At 48.7% G+C, this 12,500-nt stretch overlaps 1 protein-coding gene across 1 annotated transcript in view; it reads left to right on the top strand.

Moving 5' to 3' along the window:
* Window positions 1-12,500, top strand: part of lars1b (leucyl-tRNA synthetase 1b) — a 37,448-nt gene that overhangs the window by 18,752 nt on the left and 6,196 nt on the right. Inside the window, 8 exon segments of the mRNA XM_080549590.1 lie at window positions 869-1,052; window positions 1,784-1,874; window positions 2,234-2,374; window positions 3,276-3,416; window positions 9,509-9,527; window positions 9,530-9,618; window positions 9,925-10,035; window positions 10,854-10,958. Of these exon segments, the coding sequence (XP_080405716.1) occupies window positions 869-1,052; window positions 1,784-1,874; window positions 2,234-2,374; window positions 3,276-3,416; window positions 9,509-9,527; window positions 9,530-9,618; window positions 9,925-10,035; window positions 10,854-10,958 (881 nt within the window).

Here is a 12,500-nt window from a genome sequence, read left to right as displayed (position 1 = left end):
AACCAAGGTTAAAGGTCCCTCGTTACGTCCTTAACCCAGGTTAGGAGAACGTTCTAGAAGACTCATTATTTCACATCCTCTGCCATCTTGTGGGAGATCATTAGCCTCATCCGCTAGCTAGCTAGTTATTTTATTTTATGAGGGAAAACGTCTGAAGGTCTCCCAGCGTTCCTGCCTCTGACCTGAGAGAGTGGAGTATTTAGAACTGAATAATCATCATTTGTATAGCACTTTCCCTGTAAACGTTGCAGCTCAAAGTGCTTTAATCATTATATTATCATCATTTCATTATTTAGTCATTTAGTCAAGGCAATATAAAAAAGATGGGGTTTTTAGTCTTGACTTGAACATAATTTGCTGAGGTTGTATCCCTAATGTAAACTGGCAGTGAGACACAATCTAGAGCATAAAATGAGAACGCAGCCTCACCAATTCTTTTGTACATGTGGTACACAGAGAAAACCAGCGTCAGAAGACCTGAGAGTTCTATTGGGCTGATATCCTAGCAAAAGACCTGAGAGCTCTATCAGGCTGATATGCTAGCAAAAGACCTGAGAGCTCTATTGGGCTGATATGCTAGCAAAAGACCTGAGAGCTCTATTGGGCTGATATGCTAGCAAAAGGTCTTTCAGATATTCTGGTGCTGTGCCACTGAAGACTCTACTGACAGGAGAGGTGGGATGTTTTGTGTGTGTGTGTGTGTGTGTGTCTGTGTGTCTGTGTGTCTGTGTCTGTGTCTGTGTCTGTGTCTGTGTCTGTGTGTGTGTGTGTGTGTGTGCGTGATTGTGTGTGTGCATGCGTATGTATGTTGTGTGCGTGTGCGTCTGTGTGCGTGTGTGCGTGTGTGCGTGTGTGTGTGTGCGCGCAGGCATGCGTCTGGCCCTGGCGGACGCGGGGGACACGGTGGAGGACGCTAACTTCGTGGAGGCCATGGCGGACGCCGGCATCCTGCGGCTGTTCACCTGGGTGGAGTGGGTCAAGGAGATGGCAGCCAATCAGGACAGCCTCCGCACCGGCCCCGCAGACACCTTCAACGACCGCGTCTTCGCCAGGTATCAAATGACCCCCGCTTTACAATGCTAAGCTCCTATTTACACACAACGACCACTAGTTGTCCGCCTCGTAAATTAGCCTGCCTCCTACACAGAAAAACAGCTAAATAGCTTCATACTAGCTTATCCTGATGTGATAGTGAAAATGTAAGGATACTGGTGTTAACACTAGAACAGCCGTGCCTTTTTTACCTACTATAAGAGCCGGCCACCTCGGGGGTCAAATGACCATAGTCTTTTACAATGCTAAGCTGCTATTTACACACAACGACCACTAGTTGGCTGGTTGTAAATTAGACTGCCTCCTACACTAGAAAAACTGAAAAATAGCTTCATACTAGCTTATCCTGATGTGATTTTTTGAAAATGTAAGGATACTGGGTGGTAGAACGCACATATCTAGGAAAAGTCATGATCGAGTGCGAAGATATACATGTTTGTTTACATTTCTAGCTAGTGCTAGACCACTGGACCACCCCAAGCCTGTCTCCTGTCTCCTGGCTGACTGGGCTAGTTAATACACCAGATCGCGCGGGGGGGGGGGTAGTGTATATTATCCATCTGTAGCCTCTCTGCTAGTTGTCTTCCTCGCTTCCACCGCCGATGGGTTCACTTACAATGACTGATGTGATTCACTTACACACAAGCTCATCTGTCTGAGGTAAGTCTCTCTGGATGACAGCGTGTGCTCAACGGCTGTGTCAAATGTTCCCTTCTGTCCCCTCGCTCAGCGAGATGAACGCCGGCGTCGTGAGGACGGAGCAGAACTACGAGAAGATGATGTACAAGGAGGCGTTGAAGAGCGGCTTCTTTGAGTACCAGGTAAACACACACTGGCATTAGCTTTGAGTACCAGGTAAACACACACTGGCATTAGCTTTCGCCGCGCCGTTGTTATGACTGGTATTTTACCTTCTCTGCAGATATTGGGTACTTTCTGCTACGCTTGAGAATTCAATGTAATTGGTAATTACCAGGTGACAAAGTCTGTGTGTGTGTGTGTGTGTGTGTGTGTGTGTGTGTGTGTGTGTGTGTGTGTGTGTGCGTTTTGGTGTGTGTGTGTGTTTCTGCGTTTGTTTCTGTGTGTGTTTCTGTGTGTCTGTGTGTGTGTGTGTTTCTGTGTGTGTGTGTGTGTGTGTTTCTGTGTGTGTGTGTGTGTGTGTGTGTGTGTGTCCTGGCAGGCAGCCAAGGACAAGTACAGGGAGCTGGCCATCGAGGGCATGCACAGGGAGCTGGTGTTCCGGTTCATAGAGATGCAGACCCTGCTGTTGGCCCCCATCTGCCCCCACCTGTGTGAGTTCACCTGGGGTCTGCTAGGCAAGGTGAGCCCCCCCCCCCCCCCCCCAGAGACATGACAACCCCCCACAGGTCACACAACTGTAGCTACAGCGTCAGCGCTGTCGTCCTTGCCAAGAATGTCGCACTATTTTCGGTTTCTGGGTGGATCCCCAAAAATATTTAGATCCAAAGATCATCCAAATAAACACATTTTGCAGTGAAATATTTGTATACAACCGTCCATTTCATAAAGTAGACAAATCGAAGATGTCGTTAGCCTCATAGCATAATTGCCTAAGTCGTATTTTGGCCAAATTGAGATATCTGCCTAACTCTACTCTCCTAACACTGCTGATTCTCTGTGCGTTATTGCCTATGATGCCATCAGCCTATCAGAATGCTTGTTGTTACATTCCAAGATCACTACTGCCCAAGGCATCTCTTAAGGCCAATGCACACGGTGTGCGATTTTGTCGCACGACAACATTCGATTCTCAATTCACACCACCGAAGTGTGTGGGTGTGAATGGAGAATCGAATGTTGTTGTGCGACAATATCGCATCGCACGCCGTGTGCATTGTCTCATTCAAAACAATGGAATCGAATTCGCGCTGCGACAAAATCGCACGCCGTGTGCATTGGCCTTAACTCTACTCTCCTAACACTGCTGATTCACTGTGCATTATTGCCTCTATGACATCAGCCTATCAGAATGCTATCACTATCTGCCCCAAGTCATCTCTTTGACATTTTTGACACTACATACAAAGATGGCTCGGCTGACCACAAGTGAAGCATGACTTAGGCAATTATGCTATGAGGCTAACGACATCAAAGATATAAAAAAACATGGTTCTCTCTTCCCCTCTCTGTCTCTCTTTCCCTCTCCCTCTCTCTCCCCTCCTCTCTCTCTCCCCCTCTCTCTTTCCCTCTCTCTCCCCCAGACCGGCTCCCTCATGGCGGCCTCGTGGCCCGAGGCGGGCCCGGTGGACGAGGTCCTGATGCGCTCTTCCCAGTACCTGATGGAGACGGCCCACGACCTCAGGATCCGCCTCAAGACCTACCTGCAGCCCCCCAAGAGCAAGGTAAGGGCCTGGACATGCAGCTCCACCTCAGGGCCTACCTGCAGCCCCCCCAAGAGCAAGGTAAAGGCCTGGACATGCAGCTCCGCCTCAGGGCCTACCTGTAGTATACCCAAGAGCAAGGTAAGGGCCTGGACACGCAGCTCCGCCTCAGGGCCTACCTGTAGTACATCCAAGAGCAAAGTAAGGGTCTGGACACGCAGCTCCACCTCAGGGCCCTACCTGTTAGTATACCCAAGACTCATGACGTGTCCATCCAGCTTACGACTCCCATAGAATAACATGAGGTCACTGATCTGTTTTTTATACATATAACTGATAACTGTAAAAATATATAATATATATATGTCTTATATACTACGAACGCTCTGCATTAACTTGAGTTATCCTGTCTGTGTGTGTGAAGAACCCAGAGAAACAGAGAAACAGAGAAACAGAGAAACAGAGAGACAGAGACAGAGAGACAGAAAGACAGAGAGACAGAGAGAGAGAGACAGAGAGACACAGAGAGAGAGAAACAGAGAGACAGAGACAGAGAGACAGAGAGAGAGAGAAACAGAGAGACAGAGAGACAGAGAGACAGAGAAACAGAGAGACAGAGAGACAGAGAGACAGAGAGACAGAGAGACAGAGAAACAGAGAGACAGAGACAGAGAGACAGAGAGACAGAGAGACAGAGAGAGACAGAGAGAGACAGAGAGAGACAGAGAGAGACAGAGTGAGACAGAGTGAGACAGAGAGACAGAGAGACAGAGAGACAGAGAGACAGAGAGACAGAGAGACAGAGAAACAGGCCTCTAGCCAACAACATTAGCCACTTACCCCCGAAAGGACATTTCATTTTAAGTACCGCGGGCCGCCGAGGTAACAGTCGTATTTAAGTGATTTAGGGAGCTGAACTTCGCTTTGAAAAGGTACTTGGGCTTGACGGAGGGTTATTACGACCGGCCTCCGCGTTCCTGTAGAGTCATCTCCCCCGAGGAGTGTGTGTGTGTGTGTGTGTGTGTGTGTGTGTGTAGTGTGTGTGTGTGTGTGTGTGTAGTGTGTGTGTGTGTGTGTGTGTGTGTGTGTGTGTGTGTGTAGTGTGCTGAGGTGCTGCCGCTCTCTCTGGGAACTCAGGCGGCCGGGAGAGAGAGAGAGCATAAAGAAAATAAAAGTCTCTCTCAAGTCATTAAAAAGTGTAAAAGAAGCCAACCTTGGTTTACGGGCCGGAGGATCATGAGTCTTCAGCTGCTGCTGCTGTTTTTAGACGACGGATTCGACATTTTTAAAGTCTGGCTTTGTTTCTTTGTTCGTTCGACGTTGTGTTCTCACTAGAACAGCTGGGGGGGCCCGGAATGAAGCTCTCAAACGCAGCCCTTAAAGGCTAGACCAGGGGGAGGCTGGTGGAGGTAGAACACCAGGGGAGGCTGGTGGAGGTGGAAGTCTAGACCAGGGGGAGGCTGGTGGAGGTAGAAGTCTAGACCAGGGGAGGCTGGTGGAAGTAGAAGTCTAGACCAGGGGAGGCTGGTGGAAGTAGAAGTCTAGACCAGGGGAGGCTGGTGGAGGTAGAAGTCTAGACCAGGGGAGGCTGGGGGAGGTAGAAGTCTAGACCAGGGGAGGCTGGTGGAAGTAGAAGTCTAGACCAGGGGAGGCTGGTGGAAGTAGAAGTCTAGACCAGGGGAGGCTGGTGGAAGTAGAAGTCTAGACCAGGGGAGGCTGGTGGAAGTAGAAGTCTAGACCAGGGGAGGCTGGTGGAAGTAGAAGTCTAGACCAGGGGAGGCTGGTGGAAGTAGAAGTCTAGACCAGGGGAGGCTGGTGGAAGTAGAAGTCTAGACCAGGGGAGGCTGGGGGAGGTAGAAATCGGAGGACGGGCTTGTTGTTAATGCATGGGACAGGGGAATGGTATCAAACACACACGTTTTTTAGTTTATTTGGGTAGGGACAGAGGCGGTAACGTTAACGTACACATGCTAATGACAGGCTAATAACAGGCTAATAACAAGGTAATAACAGGCTAATAACAGGCTAATAACCGGCTAATAACAAGGTAATAACAGGCTAATAACAGGATAATAACAGGATAATAATTTACAGTGCCTGTCCTGACGTAGACAGAAAAATGAAAAGAACAAGGCAAAAAAAGAAGCAAGAAAACATAATAGTTTATAGGATAACATTCCTCATCCCTTCCTTCCATGCGTTACATGGAGCCCGTCCTCCGATTTCAACCTCCACCAGCCTCCCTTGGGCTAGACACCCTCCCTTCCCCCTGCTAACTTCAGCTAACGGGAGAATCCTATTAAATCAAATCAAATCTATACCAGTCTGCAGACTCACGTCTCATCTGAAGGTCGTGAGTTCAAATCCCGCCTGAAACACCACCACCACGAATGTTCCGCCCTCGAGTTAAGGCACTTAGCCCTCAGTTACTCCAGGGTGTGGAATGTCCCTGTAATTCGTAATTGTAAATCGCTTTGGATTAAAAGCGTCTGCTAAAATGGCAAAGTCTAACTCTTAAGTCGGTGCTACAGATTGGTAGCGACGAGTCGTCGTGGTTGTCGTCGCTGTCTTTACACAGGGTATCCGCGGTGTCTTGAAAAGTATTAAAAGTGGATAAATCAATTTTGGAAAAATCAAGACCCTTAATAAGTATTAAAAAGTCTTATCACGATTTTATGAGGTCTTGAGTTTTGTAGGTATTTTTCTGAATTAGACTCTGTCCAAAGAGTTTGAGTCCTAAAAACTTTAGTAGAAGTTCGTGAATTTATTAGTTTTTATTAAAAAACAAAGATGAACCTGAAATTGTGTTGTATGATAGTGGTCTAGTCTATTGCGAACTCAAACTGTTAAGTTAAAGGTGTCACTGATGTAAACGGTTACAGCTCCAAGTGGCGGTGAGGTCTGGAAAAATATTGACACGGTCTTTAAAAAGTCTTAGAAAGGTATTGAAATTAACCTCAAGATTCCTGTATATACCCTGGTACAACGGGAGTCCTCTGGGTGTCTGGGATGGCAGGCGCGTTAAACACGATGAATTATTCACGCTTGTTTAGAGACGCTCCCTCCCGCGTGCCTCCGAGGCGTTACGTTGGTGTGTATGTTGGTAGGCTCTGCGTTTCAGGTCTCCTGGTCTGTAGAGATTCCTCTTACTTGTTAACATGGCGTCGGGGGATCTCATTTCAATGTGCAAATCAGTATGTCTGTCATTTGTTTGACATGTCCCCAGTTCCCTGTACGTACTTCCCTTCAATGAGAACCTGGAGGCATCAGAGTTGTATCGACAACGCGGAACGGTACTGCAGGCCTCTGCAGACCACCTATCGATTGGCTGCATCTGTCCTGCTGCAGGGCGTAGAGAGAGAGAGAGAGAGAGAGAGAAGGTGAGAGAGAGGAGAGAGAGAGAGAGAAGGAGAGAGAGAAGGAGGGAGAGAGAGAAGGAGAGAGAGAAGGAGGGAGAGAGAGAAGGAGAGAGAAAGAGAAGGAGAGAGAGAGAAGGAGAGAGAGAGAAGGAGAGAGAGAAGGAGGGAGAGAGAGAAGGAGGGAGAGAGAAGGTGAGAGAGAGAGAGAGAAGGAGAGAAAGAGAAGGAGAGAGAAAGAGAAGGAGAGAGAGAGAAGGAGAGAGAGAAGGAGGGAGAGAGAGAGAGATGGAGAGAGAGAAGGAGAGAGAGAGAGAAGAGAGAGGGAGGCATGAGCAGTCGATGTGGACCGGGGGAGGCTGGTGGAGGTAGAGGCAAGGCAAGGCATGTTTATTTGTATAGCACATTTCATTCAACACAGGAAATTCAAAGTGCTTTACAGCATCAATTCAAAGTGCTTTACAGCATCAAAACAAACAAACAGAGAAACATTGAATAAGATAATTGAAATTAATAAACATGGATGGAAGTGTTAGCATTAGCGGTTAAATATTTTTAGGCTGTTTGATTTCTTCAGGTAGTTTGTTCCAGGAGCATGCGGCAGAGTGACTAAAAGCTGCTTCACCATTTTTTGTTTTCACTCTTGGAATGATTAGCTTGAAGTTTAGATTGGAGTCTATGGTGCAGGGTTCCCACGGGTCCTTGAAATCCTTGAAAGTTTGTGAATTTGAGAAAAAGAAATCAAGGTCTTAAACGTTTTTGTAAATATATACAGTATATATACTTAGCTCGTCAACTAGTTCTGTCTCAAATTATGCCGTGTTGGGTCCTTCAATTTGAGGGAATTGAGTCTTGAAAGTCCTTGAAAGGTGCTTGAATTTGGTGTTTCAGAAGGTGTGGGAATCCTGTCGATCCTACAGTGGAGAGACCCGTTTTATTAGCAGTGAAGTATTTGTGATATCTGTATGAATAATGTATTAAAGGGACGGCTTCTAAAAGGCATCGTTCAGTTGTCTGTGATGTACACTATTTTGCTTCCTCTTGGTTTTTCCCCCACCTGGTCTCTGACTCTACGGTATAGTTTTGTCAATAGTGCGACCTCCAGGTCAAACAGGAAGCCCTGGATAACTGACTGTTTCCATGTTTCAGTGAAATATCCTTTTTATGAAAAACACAACGAACGATCGTGTTTTCTTGTCTTTCACAAGGCCACAGGGAGAAAGGGCGGCTACAGACACCTCCTCTTGATTGGTCAACTGTTAGTGACCAATGAGAATAGCGTCTGTATGGGACACTGTCGAACACTCCCAACACTGTCCAGCAACACAGTGTGAGCATCGCTTGAAATATAGAAGTAGTCAAAAGTGTGTGAGTGTGCGAGTTTACAGCACCGGGGTGGGAGTGTGTGTGTGTGTGTGTGTGTGTGTGTGTGTGTGTGTGTGTGTGTGTGTGTGTGTGAGCGTGCATGTGTGAGTCTGTGTGAGCCTGCGTACGTGTGTGAGCCTGCGTACGTGTGTGAGCGTGTGTGTGAGCGTGTGTGAGCCTGCGTACGTGTGAGCGTGCGTGTGTGTGTGTGAGCCTGTGTGTGCGTGCGTATGTGTGTGTGTGTGGGTGTGTGTGTGAGCCTGTGTGTGTGTGTGTGTGGGTGTGTGTGAGCCTGCGTGCGTGCGTGCATGTGAGCGTGTGTGTGTGAGCGTGCATGTGTGTGTGTGTGTGTGCGTGAGCCTGTGTGTGTGAGAATGAGCGTGCGTGCGTCTGCCTGCCTGTGTGTGTGCGTGCGTGAGCCTGTGTGCGTGTGCGTGCGAGCGTGTGTGAAACCCACAGTAGAGATGTTTTACGTGGTTATGAGAATCATGTTCAGAATCATGTTCAGATATCTCTGGCTCCTTATGAAGCTGTGGAGTTCTCGCTGCGGCGGTCGAGATAATTAACGGGGAAAACGCTGGATTAGCATGCTACCGCGGCACGTAGCTTCAGAACGCAGGCGGGCCCTGGCGGCGGTGGTGGGGGTCCGGAGGCGGGGATGAAACGCTGGAATTATAAAACTATTTAATTTAATCTCCACCACGGGTGTTTTCAAACCGTCCGTGCTGATCCCAGCGATGGTCAGTCGATCATTAGCTGTAGCGTTCTACCCCGTGGTGGTGTTGGTGCGGGGGGGGGGGGGGGGGGGGTGGGGGGGGGGGGGTGGAGTTACACACATCCCAGGACAGACTGATTATAAATGCATGGAGTTGTGGAATGGTATGGAAATGAATGAATGAATTTGTTGCATCCCATGCATTTACAATGAGCCTGTCCCCCCCCCCCCCTGCCTGATGCTGCCATAGACAGACACAGAGAGCTGCCTGCATGGTTAATGTATGGAGCAGCAGCAGAAGCAGTAGCGCTATACACACACACACACACACACACACACACACTCCCCACACACACACACACTACACATATACACACACACACACTACACATACACACACACACACTACACACACACACACACACACACACACACACACACACACATACACATACACACACTACACATACACACACACACACACACACACACACACACACACAAGTTCGCAGCGCCACTCTGATATTCTTTGGGAAGAGCGGGTACTATTTGGGTACTAGCTAGCAGGCTTTAGACTGGCCCTTCGGCCCTTCTGCTGTCTGTCCAGGCTTTAGACTGGCCCTTCTCCTGTGTGTCCAGGCTTTAGACTGACCCCTCTGCTGTGTTTTCCTCCACAGAAGGGTGACACCAAGCCCCTCCCAAGCCCTCCCACTGTAACATCTACGTGGCCAAGAGCTACCCCCCCTGGCAGCACAGCGCCCTCTCTCTGCTGGGCAAACACTACAAGGTAACACCCCTGTCTGCCCCACAACACACCATTGCGAAATAATAAAAACCATGTCTAACCATGTCTTTTTTTTTTTTTTTTGCTTGTCCATCCATTGTCTGTCTCTCTGGTCTGTGCTTCTCTCTCTTTACCCACCCCCCCCTTCTCTCTCTCTCTCTCTCTCTCTCTCTCTCTCTCTCTGTCCCGCCCTCTCTCTCTCTCTCTCTCCCTCTCTCTCTCTCTCTGTCCCGCCCTCTCTCTCTCTCCCCTCTCCCCCCCCCCTCTCTCTCCTCCCTCCCCCCCCTCCCCTCCCCCCCCCCCCCTCAGACCAGCCAGGGTGTGCTGCCTGACAACAAGGTCATCTCTGGGGAGCTTGGCGCTCTGCCCGAGTTGAAGAAGTACATGAAGAGAGCCATGCCGTTCGTGGCCATGATCAAGGTGAGGCTGAGGACGGGCGGGGGGGGGGTTAGGGGGGAGGGAGGGAGGGAGGGAGAGAGAGGGAAGGAGGGGAGAGAGAGAGAGAGAGGGAGAGAGAGAGGGAGAGAGAGAGAGAGAGAGAGAGAGAGGGAGAGAGGGAGAGAGGGAGGGAGAGGGAGGGAGGAGGGAGGAGGGGAGAGGGATTGAGAGATGGAGAGAGGGGGGGGTTAGCGGGGGGGGGTTAGGGGGGGTTAGGGGTATTCGTCGCACGACCACACCTCCCCTGGGGGGCCCGTGTCTGGAACTATAACACCCCCCCCCCTGTTGACCTCTACGTGGCTCTGTGCCGCCTCTGAAGTTTAGTTTAGTTTACTGCTGCAGGGAGGGAGCTTGTTGTTGTTAGCCGTTAGCTAAGGTCCACCACCCTCGACAGAAAACACATCTATCTCTCTATCTATCTCTCTCTATCTCTATCTCTCTATCTCTCTATCTATCTATCTATATATCGATGTACATGATCTATCGATCTATCTCTCTCTCTCTCTCTCTCTCTCTATCTCTCTCTATCTAAAGGCTGTTGCTGTACACACATCTATAGAGACAGCAGAGTGTAGATGTTGACGTATGTCTGTGTGTTCCTGGGCTAGCGTTCGTACGCTGTTACTGATGCACTAGATTCCTCTAGGGTTCTATTGTGGGGTTCCTCTAGGATTCTACTGTGGGAAGTTCTACTAGGGTTCTACTACTGTATGTGGAAGCCTGTTCTGTGGACCGTCCTGACTGTTCTTCTGTGTTCTGTGGACCGTCCTGACTGTTCTTCTGTGTTCTGTGTTCCTCAGGAGAACCTTGAGAAGAACGGGCCCCGGGTTCTGGATCTGGAGCTGGAGTTTGACGAGCGAGCGGTTCTCCTGGAGAACATCGTCTACCTGACCAACTCTCTAGAGGTATGGACTGACCTCTGTTCTTTCTGTCTCTCTCTATCTGTCTCTCACTCTTTCTCTCTCTCTCTCTCTCTCTCTCTCTCTCTCTCTCTCAATGTCTCTATCTCTCTCTCTTTCTCTCTATCTCTCTCAATGTCTCTCTCTATCTATCTATCTCAATGTCTCAGTTTTCTCTCTCTCTCAATGTCTCCCAGCTCTCTCTCTCTCTCTCTGTCTTTCAGCTTTCTCTTTATCTCTCTCTCCCTCAATATCTCTCAGCTCTCTCTCTCTCTCTCTCAGTCTCCCAGCTCTCTCTCTCTCTCTCCCTCAATATCTCTCAGCTCTCTCTCTCTCTCTCTCTCTCTCTCTCTCTCTCTCTCTCTCTCTCTCTCTCTCTCTCTCTCTCTCTCTCTCTCTCACACTCTCTCTATTTCCCCTCTCTCTGCTCTGTGTTCTAAATGGAGCGTAATGGAGATGAATTGATGGGCTATAGGCTCTACCTCCCCCCTCTCCCTCCCCCTCCCCCCCGCCCCCTCCCCCACCCACAGGCGATCACTAAGTGTAATTGTTTCTTAAAACATTTCTCCCTCCAGTCGACTTAACTACCCGTCTTATCAAGCCTGATATTCACCCCCGCGCCCCCACACCCCCACCCTGGGGTGAACACTAAGTGTGTTAGTCATCACCAGATAATTGTTTCTTAAAACGTTCTCCCCCTCCTTCCTGCTCCTTCCAGTTGAGTTAGCCACACCATCTTCTCAAGCCACCCTGAGCTGCGTTCAACTCCGTGGCTGAGAGGCTGTCGAGGGTGTGCAGGCTTTTGTTACTGCTCCAACCCAGCCCTGACACGCCTGATACAACTGGCTTGATAATAATATCATCATAATAATAATAATCACTTTTATTTGTATAGCGCTTTTCCTGCAAACGTTGCAGCTCAAAGTGCTCCAATCATTATATAATCATAATTTAATCATTTAGTCATTTAAAGGCAATATTAAAAAATTTGGGTTTTTAGTCTTGACTTGAACATATGTGCTGAGGTTGCGTCCCTAATGTAAACTGGCAGTGCATTCCACAATCTGGGTGCATAAAATGAGAATGCAGCCTCACCAAACCTCTTCTTTTGTACATGTGGTACACAGAGAAAAACAGTGTCAGAAGACCTGAGAGCTCTATTGGGCTGATATGCTAGCAAAAGACCTGAGAGCTCTATGGGGCTGATATGCTAGCAGAAGACCTGAGAGCTCTATTGGGCTGATATGCTAGCAAAAGACCTGAGAGCTCTATCGGGCTGATATGCTAGCAAAAGACCTGAGAGCTCTATTGGGCTGATATGCTAGCAAAAGACCTGAGAGCTCTATTGGGCTGATATGCTAGCAGAAGACCTGAGAGCTCTATTGGGCTGATATGCTAGCAGAAGACCTGAGAGCTCTATTGGGCTGATATGCTAGCAGAAGACCTGAGAGCTCTATTGGGCTGATATGCTAGCTTGACCATCACATGACCAGGTGATGATGTCACAATGATGTGCGTGGTTTGAATCAGGAAGTGTGTTAAGAACAA

The sequence above is a fragment of the Nansenia antarctica genome (genome assembly GCF_963989245.1).
Source record: "Nansenia antarctica genome assembly, chromosome: 20".
Lineage (NCBI taxonomy): Eukaryota > Metazoa > Chordata > Actinopteri > Argentiniformes > Microstomatidae > Nansenia > Nansenia antarctica.
Note: the sequence above shows the minus strand (reverse complement) of the source record. Positions and strands in the feature narration are given on the sequence as shown.